This window comes from Dunckerocampus dactyliophorus, chromosome 9, assembly GCF_027744805.1.
Source record: "Dunckerocampus dactyliophorus isolate RoL2022-P2 chromosome 9, RoL_Ddac_1.1, whole genome shotgun sequence".
Lineage (NCBI taxonomy): Eukaryota > Metazoa > Chordata > Actinopteri > Syngnathiformes > Syngnathidae > Dunckerocampus > Dunckerocampus dactyliophorus.
The window spans coordinates 15,042,290-15,062,521 of NC_072827.1; the positions used below are offsets into that span (position 1 = coordinate 15,042,290).

The window sequence follows — 20,232 nt, forward strand, 5'->3', positions numbered from 1 at the left end:
GATAGACTGGTGCAAGGTCCAATCTATTTATCCTCGAAAGGAGGAGGCAGGTCCAGACAGGAATGGTTGGCTCTTTAGTGGTGGCAAATGACGATTGTTAGGATACAATGGAGAGGGTCGTATGGATGGTATCACATTCGTTAGCATCCCATTCAGACGTAATGATGGTCATGGACCCATCTGCAAACAAGGTGGCTATACCTTGTTTATTCCTTAGAGGCTAAATGACTGAGTCTTTTGGGAAGGAATTTAGGGACAGCATTGTATGTGGCAGAAAGGTGGTGTCGTAAACCCCCCGCCCCACCCTCCAACAACAGTCCAGTTGCGATCGATTGAATGCACTAAGAATACAATGACCTGGATGAATGAGAATATTCACAGGCAATACAGAGAGAGACAACAACAATTGCAATGACAATAACAAAACAACACAAACAAACAGGACTACATTAGCAAATGTCTCTGATTGCCATAAAGACCATAATGGAAATGACAACATAATATCAACAGCCACCCAAGTCCAATAGATTTTAATCAGACTTTGTCTCCTGTTGAGCGGCCAGGCCTCAAAGATGTTCATCAGTGCTGAAGTGACAGAATGTTGTTTCAGGCGTGCATTTTAAATTTAACAGCTTGTGTTTTAGAGCAAACTAATTACAGCCAGTCAACAACTTTAGAACATCTGTTGTGCAACATAATAGGCTGGGAAGACTTCTATTTCATTTGCATGTGACATTTATTGTCTAGAGAAGGGTGGTAATTATTAATGCTTTAATTTACTGTGAGCATGCTTAACAAAGCCACATTAAAGCCTAGGTCACAACCGGACGTACGATTTTCTGGCCGTGCGATTTTTCGTATTCCCCAAATCACTGTCTTTTTTTTTCTGTGCATGGAGAACGTAGTTGTGGTGACCATAAAGGAGGTAAGCTCTCAACACACAAATATTTGAACGTGCGTTGGCCACATGAGTTACAAATGTGGGGACACACGTGGAGCACGACACACATAAGAGTCCGAAAGTGTGGCGAATGAAAAATTTTGCCTAACCCTGACATCAGCAAAACATACAAAATACACGTTGGCCGTACGGACAGCGCACAAAGACATACGAAGTGCTTAAGTTTGTCTTGCAACCTGAAAAAAAATAAGCGCCCGTAGAGTTTGTTTGACATGACATGGACCTCTGCCACCAGTCTACGGTTTAAAAATCAGCACGTCACACGACCGGCCGTAGGGGCCCGTATGACCAGTTGTGATGTAGGCTGAAGGGACATCACACTTATGTTTGTGCAATACAATGAAAAGGAGTAGGAATAAGCAGAGCTTGTTTATTATTTTCTAATAGGGAAAGAATAAATAATGTGTTTTTCGGTTAATGTTGAAAAATTACCCCACAATTTTACCTCGGTTTGCGTACATTTTCCAGTCAGCGTACAATATCGTTTTATTAATACACTGTGTGAGTACAACTGTGTTCTTGATGCATTTTTATCACAAAATGGCCTTGTTAGCTGCGTTTTAACTTGCTAATACATGGAAACAGGAACCGGAAGTCAGCTCCGTCGCCCGTCTATGATGTCATCTGTGGTTGACTCTGTAGTTCTTTGCGGATTACCACAAATACGCCACAAGTCTCAAAAATGTTAACACTATCTGTTAAACATTGTTTTATAGTTTTACATGCATAAAACAACTCTAAATGCACATAAATGACTAATGAAAGGGATAAATGAACATTTAAGGTTACTTTTACCTTCACTGAAGGCGTGGCTGGTGACAAACACACGATGTTGCAGTGAGATCAACACGTTCACCACCTTCATGTTTTTCCATGACTTATTTATTATACTCAATAGTGTTTCTCACCTTCTTCAAATGCTTCGTCAGCTTTATTTTGTGTTATTTTGCAGCCATGATCAAAAGAAAAGCAAGAGACTTGAGGTAAGAAACACTATTAAATAAAAATTTTAAAAACTCATGGCAAAACACTAAGATGGTGTCCATGTTGATCTCATGGTCTTTGTTAACAATCACATCTTCAATGAAGGTAAAAGTAAACTCAAATGTTAATTTATCCCCTTTCTTCATCATTTATATATATTTATATGTATTTTGAATTGTTTTCTGCATGTAAAACTACTGTTTTGTGTTAAGATTTACATTAATTCTTATGGGGAAATTTGATTTGGTTAGAGTATGTTTTTTGGAATACACTACTGATGCTAACCAAGATTCCACTGTAAAAGAATAAAACAAAATACCGTATTAATATTTTAATTTTCATCTCATCTTATTAGTACAAACCCTCACAAAATGCTTGTAGCCAAATTCCAACACATCTGCATGTTCCACAGAGAAGCCTCAAATATGTAAGCGGTCCACATTTCAGCTTTTCCAAAGTCAGCCTCCGCAGCTCCTCCCTTCTTAAAACTCCGAGCTTTGTTTGTGGAAGCCAAGGAGAGGAACGTGTTCAAACTAGACAGCCTTTAAGCCCTGTCAACATACTGTAATGCAGCAAAGCCTGAATGCTTTAGAACACTAAACAGACAGGATCTTTAGTTTTTCCACTTTAAAATCTTTAAAACAAAAGCTGGGCTTGGGCTAATGTGGAGAAAGCCTTGTCTGGAATGAAAGCTTTTATGGAGCGCTGTATCAGTGGACCATTTATTGGCAAGGAGTAAAGGTTCTTTAGAGAGGGAAGATTTATGTGTGGCCATGACACCTAGGGTTTTAGAGAAGGAAGGAGCAGCTGGTGTGAAGCCACCCCTCAGCAGCTGTAAGTCATCTGCATCATGCCTGGGAATCAAGCTGTGTGCCTTACACTTTTAATCATGTCGGTTAGGGAAAGTTGGTCTCACCGCAAAAGAAGACGTTAACCCCTTACTGCCTATAAATGTATTTACAATTCTGCATGAAAATTATGAAAATACAGTGGAACCTTGTTTAACGTCTGCCTTGGTTAGCGTGTCTTTTGGTTAATGTCGAAAATATACGCCACAATTTTGCCTCAGTTTGCGTGCATTCTCTTGTTAGCGTACCTCTTTTTGTGTTAATACACTGCGTGAGTCCATCTGTGTTCTTAATATATTTTTAAAAAATCAGAAAACGGCCTTCCTTGTTAGCATCCTACTAGCTAGCAAACAAAATCACAACCAGAAGTTACCCATCTATGATGTCATCAGCAGTTGATTCTCAAAATGTGAACACAAAACACGTTTTTGTAGTTTTATAATTATAGTTTTACATGCATATAACAATTCTAAATACATAAAAATTATGAATAAAAGGGATAAATTAACATTTAAGGTTGCTTTTACTTTAATTGAAGAGTAAGACACGATGTGGCCGATTCCTGACTGTGACTTTGTGGCCAACATGCTAACCACTCGACCACCGTGTGGCACAGGATGGCCATCTTGTCCGTTGAATTCAATTATTTTTCCGGTTATTTGCTTTAGACCTCTGACTGTCATGCACTAACAGGCGAGTGTCCAGCGTTTTGGCTACATTAGCTGCCGTTTGACTGATGATCACATTGTGAGCCTCGAATACTCACCTCACTCCGCCAAGTGTTTGTTCTTCAAATGCCGTACTAAATTAAAGCTTTTTAACGTGATGAATGCTGCTATAGTATGAGCCTGAGGAGATTGGCTTATGTGATTGGCGTTGAAAGGTATTTTTCGGATCGCATGGCTTTTTCACGGAAATCGTCCGATTTTGATCAGTGGTCAATCAATCGGCGCATCCCTAATTTCTTTGTATACATGTCAAACTAAAATTGTAAAACTATAAAAATGTGTTTTGTGTTAACATTTTTGGTTTTCTTGAACGGAATAATTAAATTTATATGACTTCTTATGGGAAAAATAGATTCGGTCAGCGTCCATTTCAGTTAGAGTCAGACCTTCCGGAACAAATTCATGACGCTAACAAATGTCTCACTGTATACTGTCAATACAGTCACTGTATACAGTTTTAGAGCGCCCCAGTTTTCAGTGAAATTTTCCACCGAAATTTTGCCTCGGTTGGACGTACACCATCTTTGTTATCGCACAAAATTGCACGTAACAAACTTGTATTTTCCCTTTTGGTACGTTGAATGTAGTGGTATTAATAAAGGTGTGGACAGACAATACTCCCAGCATTGATTGTTTATTTACCCATCTTGGATCACACACCCAACACCACATCTTGCAATATTTAGTTCATACAATACTACGGCATCCTATAAGGCACATTCATTTGGCAAACTAGTCCGTTTGCCACATTGCCAATCCTGGCGAGGACAGAAGAAATCAAGGAAGCTAATGCTGGGAGAGGGATAAAGATGTTAACAAATTAGATATCACAAACCATTGAAGAGCCCTGCATCTCTGCTCCACTTTAATCCCATGTTTTATCATTCATCTTTCTGGTAATAAAATAACTTTGAAATTTTGTATTTTTTAGACATAGTTGCGAATGGTAATTAATCATGATTAATTCATTTGTAAACTGGTTAATCTGATTTTTTTTTTTTAAATTCATCATTTGACAGCCCTGATTTATTTGGAAATATATTTGGGTGTCTGGAATGGATTCACTGGATTTACATTATTTCGTTGAGATTATTGCTTTTGTTTTTGTACATTTCCGTTTTCATCTGACCTAAAAATGAAAACAGAGGTACCGCTATTCTTGTGTTTTTGCTATTGAGCAGATGGTAAATTAAGTGGCGATTGGACTGCAAAACTTTGGGAACTCCAAGAATGTACTGCCTCATTCCTGTCAGATCACATGCTTTTGATTGCAGAAACTCGATTGCGGAAAGATGATCCAATACTTACATTTTACTTTTACTTTTGTGAACAGTCCAATGCTGCACAATGCTAATCTAGTTTGAAATGTTTTTGAAATTACTTAACGGGAATAAGCAATTCACTTAGTCATTGTTTGCATTGAATCGTGTCTTCAATAATTGGCCAAAAAGTGTCTTCTAAAGCACACTGAGCTCTGAATGTCGACATATTAGCCAAAAAAAATCCATGAGGTCACATCTGCCAGTTACTGTACATCATAGTTCTGGCAAAGAAATAACAAAAGGGATTTCCTCATAGACTGTTTCTTGATGTACGGCATTGTAGATGTTGATCTCTTCATATTCTAGCAGTAGTCTGGTAAACTGCGCAAAATAGTAGCCAGACACCTGAGTCATGCTGAAATGCTCCAGACTCCATGTTTTAAACCAGGGGAGGAAAATGTCTGTCGATGAGCTGACCCGTGGAAAAGACGCATCAAGCTGACACATTGGACGGAGGATGGCTTTTCATCTTCGTCATTACTGAAGTGTGCTTTATATGCATGTGGAAAAGTGTGGAACCTCAGTGTATATGCTCCAAAGGGGAAAAAGTGAATGTCTTTCTCAAGACTTGTGGTCGGATTTTTAGGACCCCACCGAAAACCGCACTACCCTTCCATTAAAAATATCAAATGTTCTTGAATGCTAAGAATCACTCAAAACCCAACAGGAAAAATCCCCGTCCAACTATGTGGCGAGACATCTCTGCCATAATGTTTTAATATGACGGGAGTTAAGGTCGAAAAAAGTGTGAATTAAGTTTTTTCAGATGTGCCTGAATTTCATTTCAAAGGAAGTAAAACCATATAGAAGATAAAGTAACAAGCCATACATCCATTTGTTGTACCGCTTATCCTGTTCAACTTATCCCAGTTGACTATGGCCAATAGGCAGACTACACCCTGGACTGGTCACCAGCCAGTAACAGGGAGACAGCTATTCATACTCACATTTGCAGTCTTTGAGTGGGAATTGATCCTGTACTAGCTCTATAAAGTGAGATGATGTGATAGGTGAACCACTACACCAAGACAGTATCAAGGAATAAAATAACAATGTTTGGGCAAAAAGAAAAAAAAAAAAATCAAGTCACTAAATGACACAATACCACAAAGGTTGGTACCCCAAAGCAGAATCAGGAAAGACAAATACAAAGAGTCCTTAATACGAAAGAGTCCAACAGGTACAAATGACAGAGATGGAAGGAAAAAAAATAGAGATGTAACGATTGGTTTTATTAACGATTCAATTTGTATCATGATTTGTGGTTGCCGATATGATTCAAGGACAATATTGGTTCATTTCGAACGATTCAGTAACATCAATCGATTCAGTAACTTTTTGAGCTAAAATTAAACCAGTGTGACTGTAAAATTAATTTCTGGATACTGGACAGTGCAAGTGAAGTTTCCTAGATTCCCGTTGTGTTTTGTAAAGGAATCAGGTATGAATTAATTATGGATATAAACAAATGAGTAGACAACAATTAATGGCAAATGCATTCACATTTTATTTAAATAAGGTGCAACCTACACTTCAGGTTGAACTAACAATTAATTAATTAACAGGTTGAATGAAATCAAGTCTGTGATTAATTGTATCTGATAAAAAATGACTTGAACTTTAATTTGATACCTCAGTCACTTCTCTACCCCAAGTATTAAAGAAGTTAGAGCAAATTTCATACCGGGAAATAGTGCCTTTGGTTTCCATTGCTTTAACATTGAGTCAAGACGAAAGCTGTGATCGACCCACCGACCTTGGCAAGAACAACCGTACTACATATATAATATGTGTATATATATAATAGCTTAGGCTATGACTTTTGTTTTAAAAGTCAACAAAGTATCCATTTACATTTTTTTGATCATCTAAAAGTCAAGTGTCATAGTTTTCATGTAGGCATCATTACACACGCCACACTACAAATTGCATGTACACAGTAATTTCGGATTTAACGAAATTTCATCTGCAAATAGATATTAAAGCCAATTTATATCCTACGTACCTCTTGTCTTGTCCTGAAGCTCCGATCCATAAGTTTGAAAGGCTTAAAGTTGGACTTAACTTTTGATGTGACTCAATGTGGTCCAAAACTATATAAAGTATAGAAGTATAAATCCAGTTTAAAGCGTGGCGATGACATCACAGGCAGACTGAACCGAGTGTAGTGTCCTAGGTGTAGGGCGTCTAGAGTAAATTTTTACCAGACAAAAACTCACGAACTTGTGCTGTTTGGAGAGGACGTGTCGGCTCCGTTTATTCAACTGCATATGTGCCAACCACACTGTAACCCTTGGTAACCACAACAGTCACCATTATTCGTCATCCGTGCGCCCCCCTCAATGAGCATGACTGATCAACTTACGCCAAATCAAACTGTTACACGAGTAACGTTTGACGTCTTTACCATGTGCTAAAAAAAACACACATCCATATAAAGCCTGCGTGCTTAAATCCAATGCTTTATTTCCTAGTATTGATTCAACCGATTGATTACCTTTTAAACCATGTTAGATCGATATATGTCATCCGGAATGGCAACTTGCTGAACACAGATCAATGTAGTTGGATCATAGGAATATAAAATCGATACATCGATGTAGTGGATGAATCGTTACACCCCTAGTAAAAAAAAGTGTGAGGAAAAGGCAAAGCACAAGGAGTCCAGCAAAAAAGAGTGGAAAAAGCACCAAGAAGAATCCAACACAAGACGCTAACTAAAGGAGTACCATGTAGCCCAGTGATTCCCAACTCCTGCTCCGCGGCACATTAGAGATCATCTGAGATAGTGGTTCTCAACTGGTTTGGCTGCACAACCCACCATCACACCTCAATGACAAGCAGCAAACCAAACTGCAGTAATTTTTCAACTCAAACGTCTCATGTATCTCATATTTACAGGGACTGTTTCCAACAGTTACTGTACAGGGCTGCCTAGAGCCCTAACTTTTGAAGTTGAGCATTCTTCATTGTGGCCCACACGCAACACAGTGTGAGCTGCAGCAGTGAGACGCTGTCTCTCCCTTTATGGCCTGCTCTTGTCCGGTAGATGTCTGCAGCTATCTGTCAGACTGACTGCATGTGAAGCCCCCACTTGAAGCTTGACAAAGTAACCCATAAACATGACACAGTCAAGAACACAAGGTGCATTCACGGACATGGAGTCATTACATTTTTATTTTTGCCCAGGGCAAAGACTTATGACCCACAGCGGTGAGACGCTGCCTCTTTCTTTATGGGCCACTCTTCTCCAGCAGATGTCTGCAACTGTGTGTTGAACTGACAACATGTTAAGCTCCCTCTCGAAGCTTGACAAAGTAGCCCATAAACATAGCACAGACAAGAATGCAAGCTGCATTCGCGGAGATCGAGTCATTACATGTTTTTGTGTTTTTTTTTTTTCCCAGGCAGACTCACTGTTTTCAGTGGGTCAGGGTCGACCCACCAGTTGAGAATCACTGATCTAAAAGATAGATATCACCAGGTTAGCTGCAGGAATTTGTCCAATTTAACTTTGATAGAGGGAAATCTATTATTTATTTACTACAAATATTTTTTCCAAGTCAAGTCTCAAGTCGAGTCACGTTTGAAGTCAAAGGCTTGAAATGTTCGAGTCCTTACAAGTAAAAAAAAATGCTTAGTGTATAAAATGCCATTTTCTTTTAAATTCAACAAATACAATGAATGCATTTTGAATTGTTTTCCTTTTTAAATAAAATAAGACCAGTGTGGCAAGAGTGCTCACATAGCAATGAGTACGTATGCAATCCACACATTTGTTGTTTGTTCTTAAACCTGAACACGTTATATCATACTTTCAAATTGAAAGTGAAAATTATCATTTTTGTGTGGTTAAGATCCCTTTCGACCCATTTACTCTATGAGTGTGAATGTAAGTTTGAATGGCTGTCTCTATATTTGCCCTCTGATTGACTGGCGACAAGTCAAGGGTGTTGCCCGCCTTTCACCCCAAGTCAGTTGCGACTGACTCCGGCTCCCCACAACCATGAACAGGGTAAGCAGTAGAAAATGTCCGGTTGGATGGACAGTCCCAAAACTGAAAAACCTGTCAGAACACAATGGCAGCTCTCTAACATTGTCAGCCAACAGTCCATTGACTGCCAGCTCCTCTTCCAACTCCTCTGTGAGCTTTAGTTCTCCCTTCTCCCTTTGCCTGTTTGTCTCCTTCGCTGAGCAGCCCCCTTTAACCTTACTGCTTTTACTGATAACACATTTTATATTATTGATAGCAAAGTATGAAACTCTGGACTAATACAATCAGTGAATTTATAAACTGGTTATACTGTATAACTGGCTAGTTTTTTTTTCACTTTGTCATTATTTTGCTGCATAGCGATGTGTGTGATTTTTCCTGCGGTGTGCTATTAGATTATAAGTATTGAAGCCTTACACCCCCCTCGCAAACCCATCTTAATAGTCATTGCAAATTACATTTTTATAATCAGAACGCCAAACTTGGAAATTGTTTTTGATTGCTAGTGTACTAAAATGGAAAGCTCTGGATGAGGATGGATGATGGATGAGGTCTTGGTTGCACGGTGATATCAATATACTGTAGGCAGAAAACCCGATAGCGATACTATCAAATATTTCATTTTTATGCCAATATCGGCCAGTATTATTGGGCATCACCAGTCAAAATAGATACTTAATACCACTGAAGTTGCTATAGTTAATAATATTAAAAAGTATATATATTAGAAACCTGTTGTAATACTGTACTTCTTTATAAGAGTCAGCTAGCCTTATTACCTTTTTTAATTTTAATAGTAAAATGATGTTCATTTTACTACTTTTTTTCAATTGAAAATGACAATAATTAACAGTTATTTAGATCCAAGGGGCCATACCAAACATAGTAAAGCCTCTCTTGTTAGGGCTATGGAAGCCTAAGTAAAAAACAAATTGGATGATAAATTCCTGCTTTCACTTTCACTTTTTTGGGCATTGTAATCTCTGACAGTTGAGTTAATATTAGGGATGTCAAATGATTAAAAAATGCAATCAAATTAATCACAGTTTTCAAATTAATTACTAATGATTAATCACCATTTGCACCTACAGTATGTGTGGAATCTGCCTATTTATATTGTTTTTTCTAAGCAGAAAGATAAATGACAGGACACAAATACTGTAACAGCTCCAAATGAACTGAAAATTTGTATTAAGCTAAAAGATAGCACATACGTCTGAAAATGTATTTGCCTAAATCTAGTTTTTTTAATACTAGCAGATCATTTGAATTACACTTCAATTGCGTTGTTATGAGCAATGAGGGGTTGCGTTCAAAGACACCACGTAATTTAAGATGAATTCATATGTTCTGAGTGTTCTGTACATGTATTTTCTGAGATTTCCGGACATAGTTAAACGCAGCAAATTGCACTTTTGCAGTAAGAGTTACGTTAGTGAGTGATGACACTATCTACTTAATGTTTTGCTTTGTCTTTTTGTTTATTTCGACGACACATACACGCATAATAAAGACATTGTTGTGATGTTCGGAGTGTCTGTGAATGCATCTCACGGTCATTTAGTGACAATATTGTCGTTCCAAGGCTGAGTGGACGAGAGACGTGTTTGTGAGTTGAAGATACTGTACATATATGTATTGGAATTGCACTGCTGTTGATGAGTGAAAGTCAGAATAAAGTTATAAAAAAGCGTCAGAATCTGTGTGACTGTGTGGGGGCGCTACACTGTCCCTCCATCTGCCGTTATAACAGAGAGGTGTGGCTTGACCTTTGTGTGTAAATATGACTTTCCCCACTAAAATAGATCATCTTTTTATGGGATGTGTGTGAAGACTTGTTAAGTCAATGCACATGAAATAACTTTGGAGAGTGGTTCCTCTTCCATCTTTGGCCGGATCCAACTCATTGCTTAGTATATTTGATTATGTGAATTGTTTTTTTACAGTCTTTCTATTAATATTGGTAATGTCATACTCATTTGTTATCAGGGCCTGCAAGATTAAATAATATTGGTATTAGTAAATGCAATGCAGTTTTTCTTTCTACTGTGTGGTTTGAAGTGGTGGTCTAACCTGGTTTACCTGAACTTAGGCTCTGAGCTGCCCCCTGCTGTTTCCAGGGGAAACCGATAAAGGTTGAACAGCCTTGTTTTCTCTTCAGTGTACAAAAGTCATTTACTCAAGTCTTAAAAAGCTTTTTTTTTTTTTTTTTACAGCACAAGATGTTTTTGTCAGTGGCTTCAGGTTTTCTCTTTTGCACAAATTAATTCACTTCAGAGACAAAGCCTCGAGAGGAAATGATGTCATGTCTAACGGCTGGAGACTACACTGAAACGAAGTATCACATTTTCCAGAGCTTTTTCTTGGTCTTGTGTCTGTGCGTGTTGCAGTGTTAAATGTCTGCAGTCGCTGGGTTATGATCTACTGTATTTATTGTCTCCTCCTACTGTTTGAGAGGAGAAAAAACAGACATTTAACTACATACTACGCATAATCATGTGAGCACAAGCTGATCAACAATATTTCTGCAATCTTTGAGCCACTAAAGCACACTGATCTCTCTGGATAGATGATTCCCTAAGACTGTTCTCCGCCTCTGTGTTTCAGGAGATGATGGGAGCTGCTTAGCAGATGGCCAAGTGTACCCTAACAAGGACATTTGGAAGCCAGAGCCATGCCGGATCTGTGTTTGTGACAATGGCCAGGTCCTCTGTGATAATATCCAGTGTGAAGAGCTGAGCAACTGTGAGAAGATGTTCATCCCTGAGGGAGAGTGCTGTCCTATTTGTCAGAGCCAAACACCCAGTGGTGGTGGGCAAGGCACTTATGGTGAGCAGGCAGCTCTGTGGTTATTTGTCCCTTTGATTGATTCATGACAACAGAACATAGATTTTTTCCCCCAACATTCTAAAAGGTAATCATGAAATTGGGATTAACACAAACCATCCTAAAGCCTTTGTTAACATTACCTGTACATTTTAACTAGGGGTGGGTGATACTGCAAATTTTGGTTTGATTGGATATCAAAGGAATTTTGATATGATCCCAAGTAACTAGATGGCCAGTATTTTCGATACCGATATTGATACTGATACTTTTCACTTGAAATTTTTCAATATCTTTCAATGATTTTGTGTTTTTTCTTTTAATTTGTTGATCATGACTGTACAGGTGGTCATGGAGTTACGAACGAGTTCCGTTCTTAGGCTTATGATGTAAGTCACGTTTTAGTGTAAGACGGAATGTATAACGTATACGGAACTTCCTCTTCTCCTCCCAGATCTTTTTGTAACAGCGCATAGAATCCATGACCCCTCGAGCATTCATTAGCATTTAATAATCTTTATCCTTAATAATGGTCAGCGTGACAGTCTAGCGGCAGGGACCAAAAGAGCCGTCAATGTTGGTGGGCGTGTCTTTAGCCTCTTGGAGAGAAGTGTTCATTTTCACTTATATGGTAATGGCTTTCCTTTGGCACACAGCTGAAGCACTTCATTATTTTTCCTCAGTGTGGCTGTGTATGCACATACTCATTTTATTGTTCCGCTCAGCACAAAGCACATACTGTGTGGCGCATTTGTCACCATGAAACGTAGTAATATGGAACGTTGTAACTGAGGACCACCTGGAATTACAATCCAAAAAAACATGGCAAAAATATTTTAAAAAATATGTTTTTTCAATAGTTTAACAATACTTTATATAAATAAGACAATGTAACAATGTCAACAAAATAATACAATTATTCCCTTTTATTACCAACAATTGTTCGAGACATATATTATATACTATTGGTTCTTATTCAAATCCTTTGGCCTTTTGCCCCCACATGCCTTCTGTGTCCAAGAACTTATTTGCTGAGTTTGCAAACAATGTAACAAAATCAACAATAAACAATATGAACCACACCACAACAAAACTCCACACACAATTACGTGTGAAAATAAACATAGAATAGAACAACTATAATAGAATAGAATATTATATTATAGAATTGCATCTTTGGCATTTATTCACAACTGAAGTACCTAATTGCCATGCGACGCTTGCCTATTACGTAACACCACATTCACACGATCACTGATAATGGAAGACTAATGTATGTACGTTTATTTTTTAACATAGGTGGGGGTAGAATCTACAAGGTAGGCAGCAGCATTTTTACCACTATGACATGTGATGACATTATCACTGGGAGTTCTAAAATGTTCCATCTCTCTCTGTGACTCCAGGGCCAGAAAGGAGAACCTGGTGATGTCCCAGTTGTGTGTATCATATTCCTTTTCATTAACATTTTGTAACATATTTACCAAAAACTAAGGGGAGAAAAAGAAACATGCATTTTCTAATTTCACATCATTTCTCTGTAGGTGACGGGTATTCGAGGTCGTCCTGGACCTATGGTGAGCATCTTGGTGGTTGTTGCTTGATGCATTTAAATATTTTTTTATTTGACTCCAAGACTGTTATACATCACTTTTGTGTAAGGAAAATATGTCATTAAAATGATTTTAAAATATTTTTCTTGACATGTCATCTGGACTTTTTAAAGTTACTTACACTAAAGGGTCTGATAGGTCACTCATCTCATACCATTTGAAAAGTTGTCTGGACACTCAGATGAAAAGGTTAGTGTTGTCTTTTTTGTTTTTAATCTAATAGGGACCTCCTGGTTCTCCCGGAGAAAGAGGAGCCAGAGGAAACAAAGGACGGCCTGTAAGTTATGTCGTCTTAGTTGCAAATACAAAATACTGGTAATAAAACTACAGTCTCAAGACACTTACAAAGTGCTACAATTGTTGAGAAATAATAATATCAAACTTTTAATCATTTTTTTAGGGACAGCGAGGCTCTCCAGGTTATGACGGAGAGCCTGGAGTTCCAGGACAGCCCGGTGAACCTGGACCTCCAGGACATCCAACTCACCCAGGAGTAAGTTCTACCCACAGTTGATTCTAGAGTTGCCCAAAACAAAGTACTTTGCATGCAGATGCAAGACAAATCATCTCAAATAAGGCTTTGCCTATACTAAAATGCTGTACTGATGAATGTAAAGCTTAAACACTTCAACTCTGATTCATGACCTACAGGGCCTTGGGGCGCAGATGGCTGGAGGGTTTGATGGAAAAACAGGACCCCAAAGCATGTTGAGTGGCTCAAGGGTAAGTATGTCAGCAGAATGCTATAACAAAAGCAACAATGAAGTTTAAAGTTAGACTTTAGATATAGTCATGGCCAAAAATGCCAATGTTTATGTCTGTCCTACCTCGTAGTTGAGCATGAACTGATGAAGCCTGCTTGAGTGAGAGGCAAAACGTCTTGTAAGACAGTGGAGAGGGTGTTCTTGGAGTCATATTCACAATTTGTCATTGTCCCAAGCCGTCTATGCATCATTCAGGTGTTCACTGACAAACTGCATCGTGTGCCTCTTTCAGCTGCAGGAACTTGTGGTTATACAGTACATGGTCTCAATCCTTGACAACAAAGTGTATTGCCAATGGTTTTCTTGGCGTCTGTGGTCCAAACCCGAAAGAAGCCTATAGCATGATGCTGCCGCCACCATGCTTGACAGTTGGCACGGTGTTCTTAGGTTTGAAAGTCTCAATTTGACTGCTGAAAACATACATCTTGTCCTTGTAGGCAAAATAGTTCAAACTTTGTCTTGTCTGACACACTTTTTGTCCAGAAGGCATTTGGCTAGTGTAACAGATGCCAGCTGGTGCAGCTGTGTTGTGTAAGAGTCTAGCTGGGTATCGAGTTGAGAGCCCGGGCTTTTATCTCGATGTCTAGTGCTTTTGACTCTCATTTTGCAGACACCGGTTCAAGCTTGGCCACGACAAGGGGCTGGCAGGACCAGGTAGGTTACATTGGTTGTGACCCAGATGAAAGTGAGGTTTTGTGGGTGGTGAGTGTAATTGATAATTGATACTCCTCACTACACGATGTCTTAAGATTTGACACAAATATTTGACTGCTTGGGTTTTTAGCTCGATGGCTAGCTCTCTCGACTCTCATCCCGTGGATGCTGGTTTGAGCACGGACTGAAGTGACTGGACCATGGGTTACACTTGCTCATGTGGGCCACTTCAAATTCTAGTCAAGCTTGAAGGTGTCACTTTTGGAGCAGGGGCTTCTTCTTGGTTAGCACCAGTCCAAAGTGATGTAAAAGTGGATTCACTGTGGACCGTGACACTATTGTTCCACCGAGTTCCAGCTCATGTTAGCCTTTTCTTCAGAGTTCTGGGTTGCTCCTGAACGTTCGAACCAATTTTCTTTCATCTGACTATGACAGTTTGTGTCTTCTTGTAAACCTTAACAAAGTGACTTGTATGTAAATTGGTAGTTATTTGAATTGATAATCCTGAAACCAGTTGTTTAAAAATTGCTCCGACAGGGTTTTCCCAACTTGTCTAAATCTATAATTCCCCTTTGTAGAGCTATGTTCTTTGGACTCTTCCATTGTTTGATCAACGAGTGCTGTCAAAGAAATTCTGGCAAACAGAAAGTACAAGCTGCAGTCAATCATGATCACTCACGAAAAGCCAATTGGACTTGGTCTTGTTTGATGAACATACGCATATGTTTGAGTGTATATGTATACGTTGAGCCTGTGTGGATTCATAAAGGTCAGAAATAAATTTTTGTTTTTAAAAAAATCATTGAAGAGGTTCAGTGTATGTAAACTTCTGACCAGAACTGTATGTCCCGTATAATGTGTGTTATATTTTACATACATAGGGTATATTGTATTGTTGTCATAATTTGTTAAAACCACAATGTTTGTTTTAGGGTGAAGCTGGAACAAGAGGACCTCCAGGGCCAACTGGCTCGCCTGTAAGTCCACTATCTTCAATAGATGAAATAAAAAACTGAAAGAAACATATTAAACACTGTTTTTCTTGGTTCTATAAGGGTCAGTCTGGACCACAAGGACCTCCTGGAGATGTTGGTGATCCAGGACATATGGTATACTATCATTTTCTGAAAACATTTTACAAGAATAAAATGTTACAAAAATGTATTTACAGTATGAGATGGTTACCATGACAATGTGCATTTCAGGGAACAGCAGGGCAAAGAGGACCTGAGGGCCTTCCAGGGAAACCAGGAGAAGATGTAAGTCAGGCCTGTGACCTCTAAGATAAAAAATTGCAGCACTATTTTCCAGACGTACGGAATATTCAAGAGCAGCATTTATAAAACAGAAGCCATCCTACTGAGAGCTGATCTTTACATGCCAATAAAATGCATCCTGGAAAGAATGTGTCTTTCACAGCAAGACTTTGCAGCCAATTAACTCGTGAATTGTGTAACTATGACGTCCTCAGGGCGAACCAGGCAAGTCAGGAAATACTGGAGAAGTTGGATTCCCGGGATCGGCGGTAAGATATCAAACATCACTATCTTAATGTGACGGTAATGCAATGTTTATATCTGTGTTGTGATCCTGTAGTGTGTGTTGTTCACGTACATTCTGTAGTTATAACTGACAATGATAACTAATATTTTAGGGCGCTAGAGGGTTTCCAGGTACACCAGGACCTCCCGGACTAAAAGGCCACAGAGTGAGTAAAAATGTTCATTGTCATGTTCAGTATTTATGAACATGTTGCTTGCTCTTAAAGTTTTTCTTCCTATTTAACTTCAAGTATTTGTCATGACAGGGTCATGCAGGGCCACATGGGCAAAAGGGTGAAACAGGAGCGGTTGGATCCAAGGTAAACACAAACCGTAAATTTCGGACTATTGTGTACACCTCAATATAAATAAATTTAAAGAGAAAGAAAAATTGTACATGTTGGCTGCACTTGTCTATAAGTCACAGGGATGGTATATTGACACACAAAGACACCTTATAAAGCTCGCAATCCTACCTAAACTTGGTGTTCCCAGTGGCATTCGTTAGATCACATGAGTGAGAGATGCTTTTTTTCATCGGAGTTCAACAGCTGCTGCGGTCCAAGCAGAAGCTGTAGTAATTCTACACTTGATCAAACTTACTTAAGATTTTTCAATCAAAACATGATTGCTGCATAGGACTACAAAACGTGATATTTGCGTCCACTTTACTACTCCAGTTCAATACTTCCTGAATCTGAACTCTAAGCATCATGGGAACTGGAGTTCTTTTAGCCATAAATAAGCCGCATCATTGTTTAAGTTGCAGGGTTCACAGAGTGTGAAAAAAGTAGTGACTTATTGTCCAGAATGTATGGTAATACTTTATCCATGGTTGCAATAACTGTCTTTTCATACTTCCTCAGGGTGCTACAGGCCCCCCTGGTCCAATGGGAGGACCGGGGCCGATGGTAAACATCATTTCTATGTTTTTATACTAAAATAGAATGCTTTGCTTTATTAACCAGCACTATATTTCTGTCATACCAATGTCATTTTGGTGGGGAGTTGCAATTTCTAGTTCTAACAAGACAAATTCAATTGATAGATGGATGACAAAAATCAGTAGAGTTTGCAATGATATTTCCCATTGCATTTGACCTTGAAAGCAAGTGCGTCTTCTTGCTCTGAAAGCATGTTTGCACTGGGTGGAGGACAACTATAACTGATTACATTCTATGTTTACAGGGTCCTGCTGGGATGCCTGGGGAAAGGGGCCGTTCTGGACCCGGTGGAACACCGGTATGTGACACATCATTACAACATATGCCAAGAGACATACTATTTACAGCAATTTGTTTTTTGTTATTCTTAGGGTAAGCGTGGTCTACCCGGTAACATTGGAAAACCAGGTTCAATGGTAAGTCAGAATTCACCATGCTTCAAGATTTTCACTCTGTATTCGGAAATATTCAGCTTATCGATCGTAACGGATATTGTCATCAACTGAGTTCATTGTAACCTTATAATATGTGTTGGTTACCAGGGTCCCCTGGGTCTCAGTGGCCCGCCTGGATATCCAGGAACACCAGGGATGAAGGCAAGTACACTAAACGACAAAATGTGGAACAAAAAGCGATGACAAAAATATTATGTTGTCTAATAATGTTTTCATTCCTGTTTTTTTCCATACTTCATCTGTACTTCTTTATCACAGGGACAACCTGGTCCCACTGGTGTCCGTGGTCCAGAAGGTCCTCAGGGACAAAGAGGAGAGACTGGCCATCAAGGGAGACCTGGACCAGTTGGCCTAAGGGTAAGTCATTTCTAACTTTACTAAAACATCCATGTTACATATTCAATTTACATCACTGAGGCGTTCGAAAACCGAGGTCTGCATGTACTACTGATATTCTATTCTTCACCCAAAGGGACCCATGGGTACAGATGGTGGTGTAGGCGCCAAAGGACCAGTGGTATGTAAAACATAAATGAACAGACAAACAATAGTCATGACTATTAAAATATTTCACTGACATAATAACTTTCTCCAGGGAAATCTTGGTCCACAAGGTCCGGGTGGGCATCTTGGACCTGCCGGCCCTCCAGGACCTCAAGGAAGCACCGGCCAGCCTGGTATCAAAGGACAACTGGTATGCTAGTTTTCAGTTTCAAGTCTGCAATAAAGTGACTGTTACCAGTGGTTCATATTCTGTTTTTGTTAAAGGGAGATGTTGGTGTGCCAGGATTTAAAGGAGAGGCTGGACCCAAAGGAGAACAAGTAGGATAATAATTACATACATGACAGTATATAGGTTCATACATGTACAGTGTCACAGTAAGAGGATGTTACATTCTTCATTATTAGGGTCCTCCAGGGTCCCAAGGAGTGATTGGACCTCAGGGTGAGGAAGGGAAGCGAGGACATCGCGGAGACCCTGGAACTGTTGGCCCTCTTGGTCCCGTTGGTGAAAGAGTGAGTCATCATTTTTCCTCCTTTTATAACATTAAATATTCAGAGATATGTACATTAAGGATTATGTCAATATACAGTATAATTTAATCAAGTTAAGTAAGTTACCACCCAAAATGATAAACCAGTGACTTGGTCCCAAAACAGCCCAAACTGCACTTGAAACAGGGATTTGCCAATGCAAAGAACTTGTTGAATTTTGTTCATCTATGTGTGGTTCTTAGTGGTGCTTGTATTTGGAATTACAATAGATAACCAGAAACTCCAGATCTAGACTATAGATTCTTTGTTAATGATATAAAGGAATTAGTTGTAAATAGTACAGTCACATGATGATGGTTGATTCATGTCTCTGTTCTCTGTTCTTTCTCTGTTCTTGAACCCTTGTTCAAATCCTAATCTTATAAACGTTCAGAAAATAAAGATCTGACTCATCTCTGTTCTCAGGGGGCCCCAGGAAATCGAGGATTCCCTGGTGCTGATGGATTGCCCGGACCTAAGGTACAGTTATTTATTCCTTAGTCTTATTACAAGTGTAATTCGAGATACTTGTGATTAGAGCTGAAAGATTTAATCGATTATTCAATTAATCGACAATTATTTTGTTATTTGATTAGCCAATTTTTTATTTTAAAATGTATATACCCTCTGAAATCAGCCTCTCCAATGTGAATATTTTAAAATGTTCTACATTTCTGCCTGTTTTGTGATATGTTGTGGACCAAACCACGAACTGTTTGTGTTTGGCTCATATTGATCGGTCCGTCGAGGGCCTAACAGATTACTCGATTAATTGTAACAAGCTTCAGATCAGTGGCGGAGCCAGAAATTTTTCATTTGGTTGGCCAAGGTGAGACCATTACTCACATAGGAGTGGCAATAAGTTGATACCTGAAATGTTTAGATGGCCAGTGGGGTGGCCGGAGAGTGACAGGGGCGAGGGATGGCCACCCCGCAGCTCCGCCACTACTTCAGATTAATCAACTTATAAAATAATCACTAGTTACAGTCCTACTTGTGACAGTATGTGCTATGTGCAAATTATATAATGCATCTGTATTTTGTTTGGCTCTGCCAGGGAGCTCAAGGAGATCGTGGAATATCAGGCCCACCAGGACCTAAAGGTTCTTTAGGGGATCTCGGTCGCACAGGAGAACCTGGTCTACCAGGTGCAAGGGTAACACTGACAACCCTATCATTTCACTTTTTAGCTGCATCTCCGTTAATTCATACACTTCTGTCTCAAATTATTCTATTGGTAACAATTGGGTCTGCTCTCCATAGGGTCTTACTGGTACTCCTGGAGTCCAGGGGGCAGAGGGAAAGCCAGGACCTGTGGTAAGTCTGTGTGATTTACCCCAAATTATACTTTTTGTTATTACCATTTTGGCATTTCTACAAATACAAATGACTGTTTTGATTCAAAGTACGGTTTGCTGTTTTTTTTAGGGTGCACCTGGTGAGGATGGTCGCCCAGGCCCTGCAGGATCCATTGGCAACAGAGGGCCAGCAGGAACAATGGGAGTACCTGGCCCCAAGGGATTTAATGTATGTCTCATGTGTTGCAGCAGTCTGTGTCATCTA

General features: G+C 39.3%; 1 protein-coding gene across 4 annotated transcripts in view; it reads left to right on the plus strand.

Moving 5' to 3' along the window:
* The window catches only part of col5a2a (collagen, type V, alpha 2a), a 93,708-nt gene that overhangs the window by 56,163 nt on the left and 17,313 nt on the right, over window positions 1–20,232 (plus strand). For all 4 annotated transcript variants that reach the window (XM_054788234.1, XM_054788235.1, XM_054788233.1 and 1 more), the window contains 26 exons: window positions 11,445–11,666; window positions 12,963–12,982; window positions 13,070–13,102; window positions 13,208–13,240; window positions 13,500–13,553; window positions 13,677–13,769; window positions 13,928–13,999; window positions 15,627–15,671; window positions 15,750–15,803; window positions 15,900–15,953; window positions 16,166–16,219; window positions 16,349–16,402; window positions 16,502–16,555; window positions 17,102–17,146; window positions 17,424–17,477; window positions 17,551–17,595; window positions 17,722–17,775; window positions 17,893–17,991; window positions 18,107–18,151; window positions 18,230–18,328; window positions 18,403–18,456; window positions 18,544–18,651; window positions 19,096–19,149; window positions 19,727–19,825; window positions 19,933–19,986; window positions 20,098–20,196. In XM_054788234.1, coding sequence (XP_054644209.1) covers window positions 11,591–11,666; window positions 12,963–12,982; window positions 13,070–13,102; window positions 13,208–13,240; window positions 13,500–13,553; window positions 13,677–13,769; window positions 13,928–13,999; window positions 15,627–15,671; window positions 15,750–15,803; window positions 15,900–15,953; window positions 16,166–16,219; window positions 16,349–16,402; window positions 16,502–16,555; window positions 17,102–17,146; window positions 17,424–17,477; window positions 17,551–17,595; window positions 17,722–17,775; window positions 17,893–17,991; window positions 18,107–18,151; window positions 18,230–18,328; window positions 18,403–18,456; window positions 18,544–18,651; window positions 19,096–19,149; window positions 19,727–19,825; window positions 19,933–19,986; window positions 20,098–20,196 — 1,605 coding nt within the window. In that variant the 5' untranslated portion in view covers window positions 11,445–11,590. The remainder of the gene's footprint in view (window positions 1–11,444; window positions 11,667–12,962; window positions 12,983–13,069; window positions 13,103–13,207; window positions 13,241–13,499; window positions 13,554–13,676; window positions 13,770–13,927; window positions 14,000–15,626; window positions 15,672–15,749; window positions 15,804–15,899; window positions 15,954–16,165; window positions 16,220–16,348; window positions 16,403–16,501; window positions 16,556–17,101; window positions 17,147–17,423; window positions 17,478–17,550; window positions 17,596–17,721; window positions 17,776–17,892; window positions 17,992–18,106; window positions 18,152–18,229; window positions 18,329–18,402; window positions 18,457–18,543; window positions 18,652–19,095; window positions 19,150–19,726; window positions 19,826–19,932; window positions 19,987–20,097; window positions 20,197–20,232) is intronic.